General features: G+C 64.7%; 2 protein-coding genes across 2 annotated transcripts; one reads left to right on the top strand and one right to left on the bottom strand.

Annotated features, from left to right (window-relative positions):
- Window positions 1-1,699: 1,699 nt before the first annotated feature.
- Window positions 1,700-11,225, bottom strand: LOC135975914 (sex hormone-binding globulin-like). Its single transcript, XM_065569253.1, is given in 11 exon segments — window positions 1,700-1,904; window positions 1,907-1,927; window positions 2,160-2,253; window positions 2,255-2,380; window positions 3,117-3,128; window positions 3,130-3,263; window positions 4,422-4,587; window positions 5,306-5,467; window positions 5,973-6,162; window positions 6,358-6,468; window positions 10,875-11,225. Coding segments are annotated over 11 exon segments (1,251 nt in total). The 5' UTR covers window positions 10,964-11,225; the 3' UTR covers window positions 1,700-1,758.
- A 1,986-nt stretch (window positions 11,226-13,211) lies between these two features.
- On the top strand, window positions 13,212-15,330 carry LOC135976042 (uncharacterized). The gene is made up of 2 exons (XM_065570406.1): window positions 13,212-15,018; window positions 15,326-15,330. The coding sequence occupies exons 1-2, from the start codon at window positions 13,212-13,214 to the stop codon at window positions 15,328-15,330; spliced, it is 1,812 nt and encodes a 603-aa protein (XP_065426478.1).
- The last annotated feature ends 567 nt before the right edge of the window (window positions 15,331-15,897 follow it).

Below are 15,897 nucleotides of genomic sequence, written 5' to 3'. Positions count from 1 at the left end.
CACCGTTACACAGTCTCAGGTGTGTGCATAGAGCTGAGTCTTCATAGGCTGTACATGGAGAAGAAGCGTATGTGCGTGCACACACACACACAATATCAGACAGTCACCCGCAATCACAGTCACCTCAACAAAACACATGGAGCATGAAAAAAATTAGCCCCTCGGACACACACACACAGTCAGACTCGTGCTCACGACAGTCACACAACTACTTGGGATGAGCTTGACACACACACACATACACGGTCATACAGTCACTGTTGCACACTCACAATGGAAGACACAGACACCCAGTAACAAACACCCACATGGGCGACAGTCACACAGTCTTGTACAAGCGCAGCTCACAATCCTACATGAGCACAATCACACAAACACCCACCCTCGCCGCTGCAAAACCAGTCACGGTGCTACAAACAAATCCCACTTACAAGCGCAGCCTTTCACAACCACCGTCCAACCACTGTCACCCAATCTCAGCTGCTCACAGTCACCCTGTCACGCACAGCCGCACAGACACAGCAAAGCAGATACCCTATCCAACTGCACAACAGCTCCCAAACATGACCCGACACTGTCACAAGTACTCATAATTACACAGCTGGACACTGTCACAACGGCCTCACAACCCCCCAGTGTCAGCATGCCACCAGCACAGCCACACCACCCCTCCTCCTAGTCACAGCTAGACACCACCACAGACGCAGGCCCACACCATCGCAACCATGCCCAGGCCCAGCCCTGCACCGTCACAGCTGCGCCTCGTCACGACAGACATCGCCGCCGACCCACAACCACTCCCAGCCGGTCACAGGCGGACACCATCACAGCTGCTCGGAGACACAGCCCAACACTGGTCACAGAAAAGTGCTCCCAGACACAGCACAGTCACACTCCCAGTCACAGCCTGTCACGGAATGGGGGGGGAGTCCCGGCCCTGCACCCCCCACTTCCTGCGATTCACCGCGACTCTCAGCCAGCCAGTAACACAGAAGGTTTATTAGACGAGAGGAACACAGTCCAAAACAGCTTGTAGGTACAGACAACAGGACCCCTCAGTCAGGTCCATCTTGGGGTGTAGGGAGCTCAGACCCCGGTGCTGGGCTTCCCTCAGTTTCCCCAGCCAGCTCCAAACTGAAACTCTCCAGCCCCTCTTTCAGCCTTTGTCTCTTTCCTGGGCCAGGAGGTCACCTGATCTCTTTGTCTCCAACACCTTCAGTTGGCACCTTTGCAGAGGAGGGGCCCAGGCCATCAGTGGCCAGGAGACATTCCCTGTGCAGACACCATCGCACAGGCCCTCTCGGGCTCTGCAACAATCACACCCCCTTATCCCACCACCTAGATATTTAAGAACTGCATAGGGGAAACTGAGGCACCCACACAGTATTCAGAGAGAACATTAAGAACGGTCCCACTTTGTGTCACAACCCCACACCAGCACAGCCGCACACTCGCTCCCAGCCACAGCCCCCTCCCCCCCAGTCACAGCCCCACACCAGCACAGCCGCACACTCGCTCCCAGCCACAGCCCCCTCCCCCCCAGTCACAGCCCCACACCAGCACAGCCGCACACTCGTTCCCAGCCACAAACCCCTCCCCCCGCCCCCCCCCCAGTCACAGCCCCACACCATCCACAGGTCACCACCACTCCTACACCCCCGGCCACATACACCGTCCCACCACCGGTGGTGGTGGCCAGGTAACGAGGGAGGGGGGCGTCGCCCGGCAGACCCTTTAAGCAGCACCGTTGCCCCCAGCTCAGCTCCCCCTTCCCGCCCCCTCGTGGCCGCCGGGGCAGCTGTGGGCCCAGATGGTGTCGCTCCTGAACAGGGCCGAGTCCAGGTCCAGCTGGTGGCCTTGCACCTGGATCCCCCGCAGGCAGCCCCGGAAGGCCCCCCACTCCTGGGCCTGGGGGTCTCGCCCCCTTCTGCAAGGAGATATCATGTCAGAAGGAGGGGAGAGAGGGGACCCCCCCGGCATCCCCCACCACCCACACAGCCACCCCTTCTTGGGGGAGGGTCTCACATCTAGGCCAGCCGAGCTAACCTGGGATGGGGGCACAGTCAAGGCCGTCCCAGGTGTGGGGGAAGCCATCAAGTGGTACCCAGGGGTGGAGGAAGTTGCTACCGCGGGCCGGCTGGGCGGGGCAGGGAACGTACCTGGCAGCCCGCCAATGAAGAGCCGCCCATCCTGGCCCAGCCAGGCCTCCTGCAGCCACTGGAAGTCGGGGGGCTGGCCAGGCAGGGTGTCCCCCGTGGTTGCCCAGCTGCAGGGCCAGCTGGGTGGGGGAGACCCGCAGGCGCAGGGGGGCGTCCAGGCAGGGCCCCTCCGGCAGGGGCAGCTGCAGCTCGGTCCGATTACCCAGACGCGCCACCAGGGCCTGCGGGAGAGTGAGGGGGAGGTTCAGGGGGAGACGGAGACGGGTCTCCCCAAATCTGCCCCCATGCTACACGTGAGTGGCGATTCCCCCCCCGATGGTGCCCCCAGTGAGCGGGTCCCTGGCACTGCACCCCCCCATGAGCAGATTCCTGGCACAGCGCCCCCCAGTGACCAGATCCAGGGCCCCGTCCCCCTGGTGAGTGGATCCCCCCAGCACTATGTCCCCCGGTGAGTGCATCCCTGTCACCACATCCTCCTGGAGAGAGGATCCCAGCACCACGCCCCGTGGTGAGCGGATCCCTGGCACTGTGCCGCTGAAGTGAGCAGATCCCCTGCACCATGGCCCTGGTGAGCGGATCCCTGGCACTGAGTCCTCCCTGTAAGCGGATCCCCAGCCTTTCCCCCTCGTGAGCGGATCCCTGGCACTGTGCCCCTGAAGTGAGCAGATCCCCAGCACCATGGCCCTGGTGAGCGGATCCCCAGTCTTTCCCCCTCGTGAGCGGATCCCTGGCACCACGCCTCCCCAGTGAGTGGGTCCCTGCCACTCCGCCCGTCCAAGTGAGCAGATCCCTGGCACTGTGTCCTCCCAGGAGCGGATCCCCAGCATCTCCCCTTGGTGAATGGATCCCTGGCACCACGCTCCCCCAAGTGAGCAGATCCCTGGCACCATGCCCCTCACCCAGCGCCCTCCCCCCATGGGACCCCCCCCCCATCCTGCCCCCCCCCCCGGGACTCACCGTGGGCTGCAGGGGCCAGGGTCAGTGCCAGGCTCCCGTCTGGGGCCCCCACAGCCAGCACCAGCCCCGTCTGCCGGGAGGCCCGGAGCCCCAGCTCCACCTGCAGCCCCCAGCTTCCGTTGGGGGGCGCAGCACCGCCAGCCAGGTCTGGGGGGGGGCAAACACCAGGGGCAGGTTAACTGGGGGGGGCTGACCCTCCCCCAGCAGATGCTGCCGCGGGGGGAGTTGGGGAGAAGGAGGGAGTGGGGGGTCACAGTTGGGAGGCCTGGGAAGGGGGGGCCTGGGGTTGTCACCATAGAGAGGCTGGGGGATCACTTCAGGGGTGCTGGGCAGAGGGGGGTGGGATGGGGGGGTTACCGCAGGGGCAGGGGGCCAGACAATGAGACAGGATGGGGGTCACCATGGGGGCAGGTCCTGGGCGGGGGCAGGATGGGGGGGTCCCCATGGGGGGAGGGGGCTGGGGGAGGGGGGCAGGATGGAGGGGTCCCTATGTGGGGAGGGGGCTGGCGAGGGGGGCAGGGTGAAGGGTTCAGCATGGGGGCAGGTCCTGGGCAGGGGGTGGGATGGGGGGGGTCCCCATGGGGGGAGGGGGCTGGCGAGGGGGGGCAGGGTGAAGGGTTCAGCATGGGGCAGGTCCTGGGCAGGGGGGGGATGGGGGGTCACCATGGGAGGAGGGGGCAGGCCAGGGAACAGGGTAGGGGGTCCCCCATGGGAGGAGGGGACAGGCAGGGGGGCAGGGTAGGGGGTCCCCATGGGGGGAGAGGGCTGGTGAGGGGGGCAGGGTGGGGGATCCCCATGGGAGGAGGGGACAGGCAGGGGGGCAGGGTAGGGGGTCCCCATGGGGGGGAGAGGGCTGGTGAGGAGGGTGGGATGGGGGGGTCCCCACGGGGGGAGGAGGGCTGGTGAGGGGGGCAGGGTGGGGGATCCCCATGGGAGGAGGGGGCAGGCCGGGGGGGCAGGGTGGGGGATCCCCATGGGAGGAGGGGGCAGGCCAGGGGGGTAGGGTGGGGGATCCCCATGGGAGGAGGGGGCAGGCCGGGGGGCAGGGTAGGGGGTCCCCACGGGGGAGGAGGCTGGTGAGGGGGGCAGGGTGGGGGATCCCCATGGGAGGAGGGGGCAGGCCGGGGGCAGGGTGGGGGATCCCCATGGGAGGAGGGGGGCAGGCCAGGGGGGCAGGGTGGGGGGATCCCCACGGGGGAGGAGGCTGGTGAGGGGGGCAGGGGGGGGGTCCCCGTGGCGGACAGAGGCCGTGTTGAGAAGGAAGGTGAGCCCAGGCCGCCCGGACGCAGGGGTCCCCGGGGGTACCTGCCGGGCGGAAGCTGGCCAGCCCGGCCCCGGGGAAGAAGCTGCCGGGCCGCAGGGCGCTGAAGCAGGGTTTGGCCTTCGCCTGCAGGGCGGCGCCTTCCCGCCAGGTTGTGCTCTGGTTCAGCCAGATCCAGTGCCGCAGGCAGCCGTCCATGGCCGTGTTCATCTGAAACACCGGGGGGGGGGGCTGAGAGAGCCGGGCCCCCCCAAACCCCAGCTCACAGCCCCCCCTCCCCTCCCCTCCCAGAGCCGGGAGAGAACCCAGGAGTCCTGGCTCCCAGCCCCCCTGCTCTGATCCACCAGCCCCCACTTCCCCTCCCAGAGCCGGGGAGAGAACCCAGGAGTCCTGGCTCCCAGCCCCCCTGCTCTGATCCACCAGCCCCCACTCCCCTCCCAGAGCCGGGGAGAGAACCCAGGAGTCCTGGCTCCCAGCCCCCCTGCTCTGATCCACCAGCCCCCACTCCCCTCCCAGAGCCAGGGAGAGAACCCAGGAGTCCTGGCTCCCAGCCCCCCTGCTCTGACCCACCAGCCCCCACTGCCCTCCCAGAGCCGGGGAGAGAACCCAGGAGTCCTGGCTCCCAGCCCCCTGCTCTAACCCCCCCAGCCTCCACTCCCCTCCCAGAGCCGGGGAGAGAACCCAGGAGTCCTGGCTCCCAGCCCCCTGCTCTAACCCCCCAGCCTCCACTCCCCTCCCAGAGCCGGGGAGAGAACCCAGGAGTCCTGGCTCCCAGCGCCCCCTGCTCTAACCCCCCCAGCCTCCACTCCCCTCCCGGAGCTGGGGAGAGAACTCAGGAGTCCTGGCTCCCAGCCCCCCCACTCTGACCCACCAGCCCCCCCTTCCCTTCCAGAGCTGGGGAGAGAACCCAGGCGTCCGGGCTCCTCACCGGGGCCAGCAGGTGGGAGGCTGGGAGAAGCAGCCCCCCCACGGCGAGGCGCATCTCGGGTGCGTGGCGTTCGATGATGGGGTATGAGACGTGGCCCAGGGTCAGCAGCTCGTCGCCGTCCACGTCTAGCCGCACGCTGTCCCCCTGATTCATCACCAGCATCTGGGGGGAAACCGGGGGAGCACTCGGCTACTGCGGACCAACGGGCCCCCCACCCCTGCCCCTCCACCCCAGGGGAACCCCAAACTTACCCCAGCCCCCCTCCAGCCACCGCACCCCCAGTGTCCCCCCCAAAACCCACCCAGCCCCCCTCTGCCCTGAGAGAACCCCTCCAAACCCCCCCAACCCCCTGTCTATCTGCCCTCCCATCCAATTCCCCCAAAACCCACCCAGCCCACCTCCACCCTGAGAGAACCCCCCAAAACCCACCCAGCCTCCCTCCAGCTGCCCCACCCCCTGGGTCTCCCCAAAGCCACACAGCTCCCCCCACTTCAAGGCCCCCCTAAAACACCCACACCCCAGTTACCACTTCCCCAAGGGGACCCCCCAAAACCTTCCCCCTCCTCCTGGCTATCCCCACCCCAATTGTCCCCCAATGCACCCAGCCCCCCCCGTCCCTCTTCCCAGCACCCCCACCCCTCATGGGAGCCCCCCGACTCCCCCATACTCGGTGCCACTGTCCGTCGTCCAGCCGCTGCCCGCCCCGCACGCTGATGTTGGTCATGACACTGCTGATCTGCATCTCGGCCTTCCCTCGCCGCAGCCCCAGGACGAACCAATCGCTGTGGTCCCCCATGTCCCCGAAAAAGATCACCCCCTCGGGGTCCAGCGTGCGGAACTCGAAGGACGAGACGGCGCTGGGGAGAGGGGGGCCCACACCGTACAAAGGGAACCCAGGAGTCCTGGCTCCCAGCCCCCCCCCCCGCTCTAACCCACCAGCCCCCCCTCCCCTCCCAGAGCCGGGGAGAGAACCCAGGTGTCCTGACTTCCACCCCTCACCCGCCATCTAATCCCCTGCAGGAAAGCCCCCCCATCTCCCCCGGGGTTTGTACCTGGTCACCTTGCGCAGGTTGATGAAGATGGTGGCTGCCGGGGTGGCGTCCCCCCAGTGCCGGCCGATATTCAGGGCCCCCTCCTCACCTGGGAGGACCAGGAAGCAGGGACTGTCTGTTGGGGGGGGGTGGCAGACAAGCAGTGGGTTACTCATAGGGCCATATGCAGCCCCCTCGCTGGCCTCTAGGTGGCACTGCTGGGCGTTACCCTGCCTGCCCGTGAGGTCTCGCAGAGTGTGGTTGCCAGGAGTTCCGCAGGTTACCGGGAATGAGAATCAGCTCCCAATAGTGGGCCTTTAAATCGCCATCTGTTACCCCTGCTGGCCACCAGGTGTCACCACTGCTCCATGGATAGGAAAGACACACTGTGGGGAGTGGGGGCTGGGGGATTAGAGCGGGGGCGGGCTGGGAGCCAGGACTCCTGGGTTCTCTCCCTGGCTCTGGGAAGGGAGTGGGGGCTGGTGGGTCAGAGCAGGACGGGCTGGGAGCCAGGACTCCTGGGTTCTCTCCCTGGCTCTGGGAGGGGAGTGGGGGCTGGTGGGTCAGAGCAGGGCGGGCTGGGAGCCAGGACTCCTGGGTTCTCTCCCTGGCTCTGGGAGGGGAGTGGGGGCTGGTGGGTCAGAGCAGGACGGGCTGGGAGCCAGGACTCCGGGGTTCTCTCCCTGGCTCTAGGAGGGGAGTGGGGGCTGGTGGGTTAGATCGGGGGGGCTGGGAGCCAGGACTCCTGGGTTCTCTCCTTGGCTCTGGGAGGGGAGTGGGGGCTGGTGGGTCAGAGCAGGGCGGGCTGGGAGCCAGGACTCCTGGGTTCTCTCCCCAGCTCTGGGAGGGCAGTGGGGGCCGGTGGGTTAGAGCAGGGGGGCTGGGAGCCTGGACTCCTGGGTTCTCTCCCTGGCTCCAGGAAAGAAGTGGGGTCTCTCCTTTTTCACTGGCTCCTGCCTCTCATCGCTGGCCTCGGATTGTAGGGTGAGAAGGGGGGAGTTCGCTCGCAGCGTCCAGCCACCCCTGTTGTCAGCTGGGGTACCAGGGCAGCTGATCCATCACAAAAAGCATGTCTAGGGCTGATTTCACTCCCTGGCTTCCCCTACAGTGGAGCAACCCTGCCTCAGTTTCCCCTTTGAGCCAATCACCATTTAGCCCCGTGGCTGGCAGTCCCTTGCTATGCCTCCAGCCGGCTCGTTAATCATCCATCCCCACTCGGCGATAACGAAGCTAGTGGGTTAGGAGGGAAGGGCCTTTTGGGGGTCCTTTGCTTGGCAGGCTTTCGTAGTGGGGTGTGTTGTGAAGTGCGAGATCACAGGCAGTCTGCAGAGAACTAGCCTAGAGCCAGGCAGGGGGTGCTGTGCCTGTCTCCCTTAGGAGCAGCCTGTTTTGTCTCTTCCTGTTTTATGGATTCTTGGGTGTTATTGGCCGTACTGGGTCAGGCCACTGGTCCAGCTAGTCCAACGTCCTGTCTTCTGACACCGGCCAATGCCAGGTGCCCGAGAGGGAAAGAACAGAACAGGGAATCATCCAGTGACCCATCCCCTGTCGCCCATTCCCAGCGTCTGGCAAACAGAGGCTAGGGGCACCATCCCTGCCCAGCCTGGCTAATAGCCACTGATGGACCCATCCTCCATGAACTTCTCTAGTTCTTTTTTGAACCCTGTTCTCATCTTGGCCTTCACAGCATCCAGTGACGAGGAGTTCCACAGGTTGACTGTGCATTGTGTGAAGAAATACTTCCTTGTGTTTGATTTCAACCTGCTGCCTATTCATTTCATCAGGTGACCCCTAGTTCTTGTGTTGTGAGAAGGAATAAATAACACTTCCTTATTGACTTTCTCCACACCCATCATGATTTTATAGACCTCTCTCATATCCCCCCTTTGCTGTCTCTTTTCCAAACTGAAAAGTTCCCATCTTATTAATCTCTCCTCACATGGAAGCCGTTCCAGACCCCGAATTATTTTTGTTGCCTGTTTCTGAACCTTTTCCGATTCCAATCAATCCTTTTTGAGATGGGGCGACCAGATCTGCCGGCCGTATTCAGGTATTCAGCTGTGACGAACTGCGGACCCCGTGAAAGACGTTTCCGGGATTGGCTCACTGCCCCAGATGTTCTTAGCAACAGTTGCGGGGAAGCTACAACTCTTTGTTCACAAGGGATGAATTATGGGGAGTTTACTTTGGGGCGGGGGGCTCACCAGGATTCTCCATCGCCGATCCCAGGTGTTGCTTTGGGAATTATTTCGGGCAGGTCTCTGGCCCGGGCGCAATGGAGCGGGCAGCTTTTGCGATATTTTTTTGACGAGGTCTCGCCCTGCCTCGGTTTCCCCCTTAGGCTCTCCAGGGCTGCTCCGTGGGGCAGGGGGGGAACAGGATGAAGTCTGCGCTCGAGGCGTGTTGCTGACTGGTCTGAGATTGAATGGGTCACGGACAAGGACCAGCTCAGGCTGACCCATATCAGTGGAAAATCGGGGGTCAGGCCGGATGATCACCATGGTGCAAGCTACCCCTCGTCCAGGACCCAGCCCAGGGACCCTGCGGGAAGCTGCCGCACCCACTTTTCCTCGCGATTCCTTGCTCCTTCCTACCACTGCCTCTGTAGTAGGTTGTTTCCCAGACTCGCAGCCCCCCCGGCTACCCGTCCCCCGCCGCAGCTCCCTGTCAATCCACTCACAGCTGGGACAGCCAGGCAGCCTGTACACCCCATGCGACAGCACACCTCCACCAGCATACCAACTCACCGGCAAGGGGGATGAGCCGTCGGCTATAACCACCCCAGAGCCCTTGTAGGTCTGGGATGGGTTGCAGAGGAAGGTTTGCCCGGTGGTCAGAGTGCCGGGTTGTGGGCTCGCCTCCTGGCTCTGCCACAAACCGTGGGCCCTTGGATAAGTCTCCCTGTGCCTCAGTTTCCCCACCTTGCTCTACCTCTTGGGAGTGGAGGCTGTGAGAAGACATGCAGGAAAGAGGGCAAGGGGCCTAGAGACCACAATGATGGGCACCCCGTACATGCCACACACAGAGGACACCTAATAACCATGCCCTTGACTCTAGAGGCACGGTAGGCGTCGTCGGTCTGTATGTAACCCAGTGCTTAACGCTGCCTCCGGACTGGATGACTGGTGGAGAGCCGATGTGCCGCTGATTTTTTTTTTTTTAAAGGCTCCAGAGGCAATTCCAAGCCAGTGAGTCTAACGTCAGTGCCAGGCACATGGGCTGAAACTCTAGTCAAGAACCAAATGATCAGACGCAGAGACGAAGACGATTCGTCGGGGCAGCATCAACCTGGTTTTTGTAAGGAAAAATCACGCCTCGCCAATCTACTAGAATTCTTTGAGGGGGTCGACAAGCATGTGGGCCAAGGGGATCCAGTGTACTTAGATTTTCAGAAACTGTTTGATAAGGTTCCTCGTCAAAGGCTATTAAGCAAAGTCAGCTGTCATGGGATAAGAGGGAAGGTTTTCTCATGGCTCGGTAACTTGTTAAAAGACAGGAAACAAAGGGTAGAAATAAATGGACGGGTTTCAAAGCGGAGAGAGGTAACTAGTGGTGTCTGTACTGGGCCCACTCCTATTAAACAGATACATAAACGATCTGGAAAAAGGGGTAACTAGTGAGGCGGCAACATTTGCAGACGACACAAAATGACTCAAGATCGTTAAGGCCCAGGCCGACAGCGAAGGGATCTCACAAAACTGGGCAACACAACGGCACGTGAAAGTCACTGTTGATCCACGCACAAGCATTCACCCCATGAAATGACAGCACAACCTCGGCGTCACGCACCCCTCGGGAGCGGAGGGCATCGGTCACTCCGAAACCGTAGTCCGCCGAACGCAGCCGACTTTTACTGCCGAACATGGCCCAAGCGCAGCAGTAGGAGCAAAACACTGTTTTGAACCCTCGGCGTTCAAATTAAACCAGCCCAGAAGCCGTTTCCTGCCCTTGACACCATTCTTTTGGCCCCTTGCCCTGTGTTTTGTTAGTACAGTAGTTTATGTTTAACATGGTACTGTACGGTGCGTGCTTTATTTTTTTTGTTTGTTCAGTTTTTGGGTCTCTAATGCTGATCGCGTCCTTCCGGTGCCGGCCGAGGGGTGCAGAGCTGCCCGGTCTGTAACTCGGGTGTCCGTAACTCTGAGGCTCTGTTGGGAATACGCAGTGGGTTTCAAACGGCCACCCAGCGCGCCATCAGCCTGTGGAACTCCTCACCAGAGGGACGTTGCGAAAAGCATGGGATGAGGTCCCGGAGGATCACTCCACCCTTAGAGGTTTTTAAGGCCCAGTGAATCCTCCTTCCTGCCCCGTGGGTGTATCCGTCCCATCACGGGGGGCACCAGAAACCCCCCCAGCTCAGGGCTAGCCAGACTTTTTGCTTCCCACCTGGAATTGTCCCCTTGCTTTCCCCAAAGGGAAACTGAGGCAGGGCGCAACAGAGGGAGCTGGGGGGGTGTTACACCATTTTGCCAGCATGCCAATGAGCTCCGGCACCAGCAGCTCGGCCTCCCTCCCCGCCTGCCCGCCCCCACACCAGCCTCACCTTGGCTGAGTCCCCGCGGGTTATCGGCTGGTACAGCAGGGCCCCGATGGACAACAGGACCAGGAGCCTGGCTGGGAAGCCCATGGTGCCCGGAGAAGAGACCCAGCACTGGAGCCGAAGGCCACCTGTTCCGAGCCCCTCTGCCCCGCCGGCCAATCTGCGGGGCGGGTAAACAGGGGCTTGCTCGCTGATGCCAACGGGTTGGCGTCGCAGCCGGCTCAAGGGTCAGGGCTGCCCAGCCGGGGGGAAAAGATGACAGGGCGTTCGCCCCGGTGTGCGGAGGCGGGTGTCAGCTCAGGCCCTGGTTGGTTGGATCGAGGAGTGGGAAACTGAGGCACAAGGGGTGGAACCTGGTGCTGTGGGATGGGGGAAGCAGTGGGGAGGGGGTTAATGCCCGGGGGGGACAGCTCCAGCAGCGGGGAGCCCCCCCATGGGCACAGGGACCCCAATAAACACAGGCCCCCCCAATGGACCGGGGACCCCTTTCTCAGCCCTGCAGTAAACCTCCATCTCCCAGCAACCCCTCTGACTCCCCCTGGGCAGTGGCTGTTTGCTAGGCGTTACATTGGCCACAATCCCAGACAGGGAGGGGTCTGTCTAGACAGGATGGCAGCGGGGGGAGGGAATATTCTCCTGCAACACCCCCTGCTGGCCATGCCCAGCCCCGGGTAGCCCCCAGTCCCCTGACACTCAGTTCAGACTCCCACTCGTCCCTTGGGAGTCACATCAGAGGTGGCAGCATCTCAGCGCCAGGTGAGGGGTCCCTGGGTAACCGGCCGCTCTGCCCCAGAGGTGGCCCCATCTCAGCTCCGGGCGAGGGGTCCCTGTGTCACCAACCGCCGCACCCCAGAGGTGGGCGTATCTCAGCACCGGGCAAGGGGTCCCCGTGTAACCAACCATCCCACTCCAGAGATGGGCGCATCTCGGCACTGGGTGAGGGGTCCCTGGTTAACGGGCCGCCCCACCCCAGAGGTGGCCGCATCTCAGCGCCGGGCGAGGGGTCCCTGCGTAACCAGCCATCCCACTCCAGAGGTGGCCGCATCTCAGCGCCGGGCGAGGGGTCCCTGGGCAACCAGCCGTCCCACTCCAGAGGTGGCCACATCTCAGCGCCGGGCAAGGGGTCCCTGGGTAACCAGCCGTCCCACTCCAGAGGTGGCCACATCTCAGCACCGGGCGAGGGGTCCCTGTGTAACCAGCCACTCCGCCCCAGAGATGGGTGCATCTTGGCACTGGGCGAGGGGTCCCTGGTTAACGGGCCGCCCCACCCCAGAGGTGGCTTCATCTCAGCGCCGGGCGAGGGGTCCCTGTGTAACCAGCCACCCCGCCCCAGAAATTGCCACATCTCAGCACCGGGCGAGGGGTCCCGGTGTCACCAGCCGCCCCACCCCAGAGGTGGCTGCATCTCAGCACCAGGGAAGGGGTCCCTGGATAACCAGCCACCCCACCCCAGAGGTGGCCGCATCTCAGCGCCAGATCGAGAGTTGGGGTTGAGCGTATAGTCGTCTTTTTATTTCGGAGAAGTTATTATAGTTACACACAGAGATGCAGAAAGATAAATATTGGCTTGTTCTCTACGGGTCGTCCACACAGTCACGGTTGGAACAGAGAGACCAGGATCGAAGCGGCTGGAAGGTGGGTTTTCGGAAACATTTTACCAGGTTGTTGTTGTTGTTGTTGGTTTTTTTTTTTTGCTCCTTTGTTTCTTTGATTGGTGGAGGGGGGGGGGGTTAAACCATTTCGTTAGAGCTCTAAAGTGCCGTAAAACTAACGAGAGGTGCAATCTAGAACAGAAAGACGAAGGTACATTCGGTAGCGATGCTCGACGCTCACTGAGGACTCAGTGACGAAAGTGCAAAAGAGGTCGCGGAGACGGACAGCTATGTACAAATCAGTGACTGCCCTCCCCTGCCCCCGATCCCCTGCGATCCCCCCTGCAGCTTGGGGGGGGGGGGGAGCGGAACAGGTGCCCAGAATGCCTTTGGTGCGCTCTGCTAATACCCCAACCAGCGCCCTCCTCGGGCACAGCCCAGCAAGCAGAGGGGTGGGAAGGTCCTTGCGATGCAGCGGACACATGTGTGCGCGATTCTCCCTGCCAGCCAGAAGAGGTGGCTGGGGCGGGTGGGGTGGGGGGGTTGCAATGGTCCTCGCCCTGCAGTGGTGGGCCGCAGGGTGGAATGCAGCCGGGGGGTGGTGGTGGCTGGAATGTGCACCACGCTGCACTGAAGTATTGCAGGGGAGGGAGGAATGCTCGTTTTATTGCAGGAACCGGGAGCGACGGGGAGCTGCTGGGTGAGGCAAGGCTTGTGCCGCAGCGGGGAGCGCTGGAAATTGCATGGCTGGGCTGCAGCAGAGCGGGGAGCGTCGCCCGTCGCAGTGCGTCGCCGCGCCGCAGCAGAGCGGGGAGCGTCGCCCGTCGCAGTGCGTCGCCGCGCCGCAGCAGAGCGGGGAGCGTCGCCCGTCGCTACGCGCCGCCGCGCCGCAGCAGAGCGGGGAGCGTCGCCCGTCGCAGTGCGTCGCCGCGCCGCAGCAGAGCGGGGAGCGTCGCCCGTCGCTGTGCGTCGCCGCGCCGCAGCAGAGCGGGGAGCGTCGCCCGTCGCTACGCGCCGCCGCGCCGCAGCAGAGCGGGGAGCGTCGCCCGTCGCTACGCGCCGCCGCGCCGCAGCAGAGCGGGGAGCGTCGCCCGTCGCAGTGCGTCGCCGCGCCGCAGCAGAGCGGGGTGCGTCGCCCGTCGCAGTGCGTCGCCGGGCCGCAGCAGAGCGGGGAGCGTCGCCCGTCGCTGTGCGTCGCCGGGCCGCAGCAGAGCGGGGAGCGTCGCCCGTCGCTGTGCGTCGCCGCGCCGCAGCAGAGCGGGGAGCGTCGCCCGTCGCAGTGCGTCGCCGCGCCGCAGCAGAGCGGGGAGCGTCGCCCGTCGCAGTGCGTCGCCGCGCCGCAGCAGAGCGGGGAGCGTCGCCCGTCGCAGTGCGTCGCCGCGCCGCAGCAGAGCGGGGAGCGTCGCCCGTCGCAGTGCGTCGCCGCGCCGCAGCAGAGCGGGGAGCGTCGCCCGTCGCAGTGCGTCGCCGCGCCGCAGCAGAGCGGGGTGCGTCGCCCGTCGCAGTGCGTCGCCGCGCCGCAGCAGAGCGGGGAGCGTCGCCCGTCGCAGTGCGTCGCCGCGCCGCAGCAGAGCGGGGAGCGTCGCCCGTCGCTACGCGCCGCCGCGCCGCAGCAGAGCGGGGAGCGTCGCCCGTCGCTACGCGCCGCCGCGCCGCAGCAGAGCGGGGTGCGTCGCCCGTCGCAGTGCGTCGCCGCGCCGCAGCAGAGCGGGGTGCGTCGCCCGTCGCAGTGCGTCGCCGGGCCGCAGCAGAGCGGGGAGCGTCGCCCGTCGCTGTGCGTCGCCGGGCCGCAGCAGAGCGGGGAGCGTCGCCCGTCGCTGTGCGTCGCCGCGCCGCAGCAGAGCGGGGAGCGTCGCCCGTCGCAGTGCGTCGCCGCGCCGCAGCAGAGCGGGGAGCGTCGCCCGTCGCAGTGCGTCGCCGCGCCGCAGCAGAGCGGGGAGCGTCGCCCGTCGCAGTGCGTCGCCGCGCCGCAGCAGAGCGGGGAGCGTCGCCCGTCGCAGTGCGTCGCCGCGCCGCAGCAGAGCGGGGAGCGTCGCCCGTCGCAGTGCGTCGCCGCGCCGCAGCAGAGCGGGGTGCGTCGCCCGTCGCAGTGCGTCGCCGCGCCGCAGCAGAGCGGGGAGCGTCGCCCGTCGCAGTGCGTCGCCGCGCCGCAGCAGAGCGGGGAGCGTCGCCCGTCGCAGTGCGTCGCCGCGCCGCAGCAGAGCGGGGAGCGTCGCCCGTCGCAGTGCGTCGCCGGGCCGCAGCAGAGCGGGGTGCGTCGCCCGTCGCAGTGCGTCGCCGCGCCGCAGCAGAGCGGGGAGCGTCGCCCGTCGCAGTGCGTCGCCGGGCCGCAGCAGAGCGGGGTGCGTCGCCCGTCGCAGTGCGTCGCCGGGCCGCAGCAGAGCGGGGTGCGTCGCCCGTCGCAGTGCGTCGCCGCGCCGCAGCAGAGCGGGGTGCGTCGCCCGTCGCAGTGCGTCGCCGCGCCGCAGCAGAGCGGGGTGCGTCGCTCGTCGCAGTGCGTCGCCGCGCCGCAGCAGAGCGGGGTGCATTGCCGCACTGCAGCAGAACAGGGTGCATTTCCCTGCAGCCCCACAGCATGCCCACTACTGTGGGGGGTATCAGCCGGCCTGGGAAGGCCCTCAGGGAGATCAAAGCTCCATGCCCAGCAGTGCCCCCTGCTGGCTGGAAAGCTAGGGCGGCAGGGGGTAAGTGATAGAGACCCCGCATCCCTGGAATTGGGGGGGGGGGGATTCTCTGCTCCCCTCCCCAGCCCCATAGGGGTCATGGGCGAGTTTGGGGGCGAGGGAGTTTAGGGGTTGGTTTGGGGGCAAGGTTGCGGGGGGGCTGTCCCCATTTCCTCCTTAGCCCCTCCCCACAGGTTGAGCCAGGGAGATCATCCCCCTCCCAGCTACCGGGGTGTATAAATGGGCCGAACCCCAGATTCCCACCCCCTCAATCCCCCAGGGAAATCCACACACCCCTTTACTCCCCCAAATCTGACCCGCTCTCCTCCTGGGGCAACAAAGGATTCTGGGAGCGGCACAACCCACCCCCCTGCACAGCACAAGTCCTTCATGACCCAGATGTCAAGGGTCAAAGGGGTGCAGACCCCCCCCTCCCCATGTCCCCCCATGGAGGTGCATGGGGAAACCAGCACAGGGGAATGGGGGGTGCATGGGGTCCCCCCAAAAGGGGAGGACGGGGAGCTGGCAATTGGAGGGGCAAGATCTGCAGAGTAAGGGGTGACAGGTCCCCCCAAAGATCTGTAATGCAACCCGCTACCCAGAGATTGGATGGTTTAAAATGTGCTGGTTTCAGGGGGCAGAGGGTACATGGGGGGGCCAGATGGATTGGAGTGACAGTGCAGCTGGATAGTAGAGGGGCAGGATTTGGGGCACACAGGCAGGGGAAGCGGACAGGGGGATTTTAGGGACACGGGCAGGGAAGCAG

Source organism: Chrysemys picta, chromosome 16 (genome assembly GCF_011386835.1).
Source record: "Chrysemys picta bellii isolate R12L10 chromosome 16, ASM1138683v2, whole genome shotgun sequence".
Classification (NCBI taxonomy): domain Eukaryota; kingdom Metazoa; phylum Chordata; order Testudines; family Emydidae; genus Chrysemys; species Chrysemys picta.
Note: the sequence above shows the minus strand (reverse complement) of the source record. Positions and strands in the feature narration are given on the sequence as shown.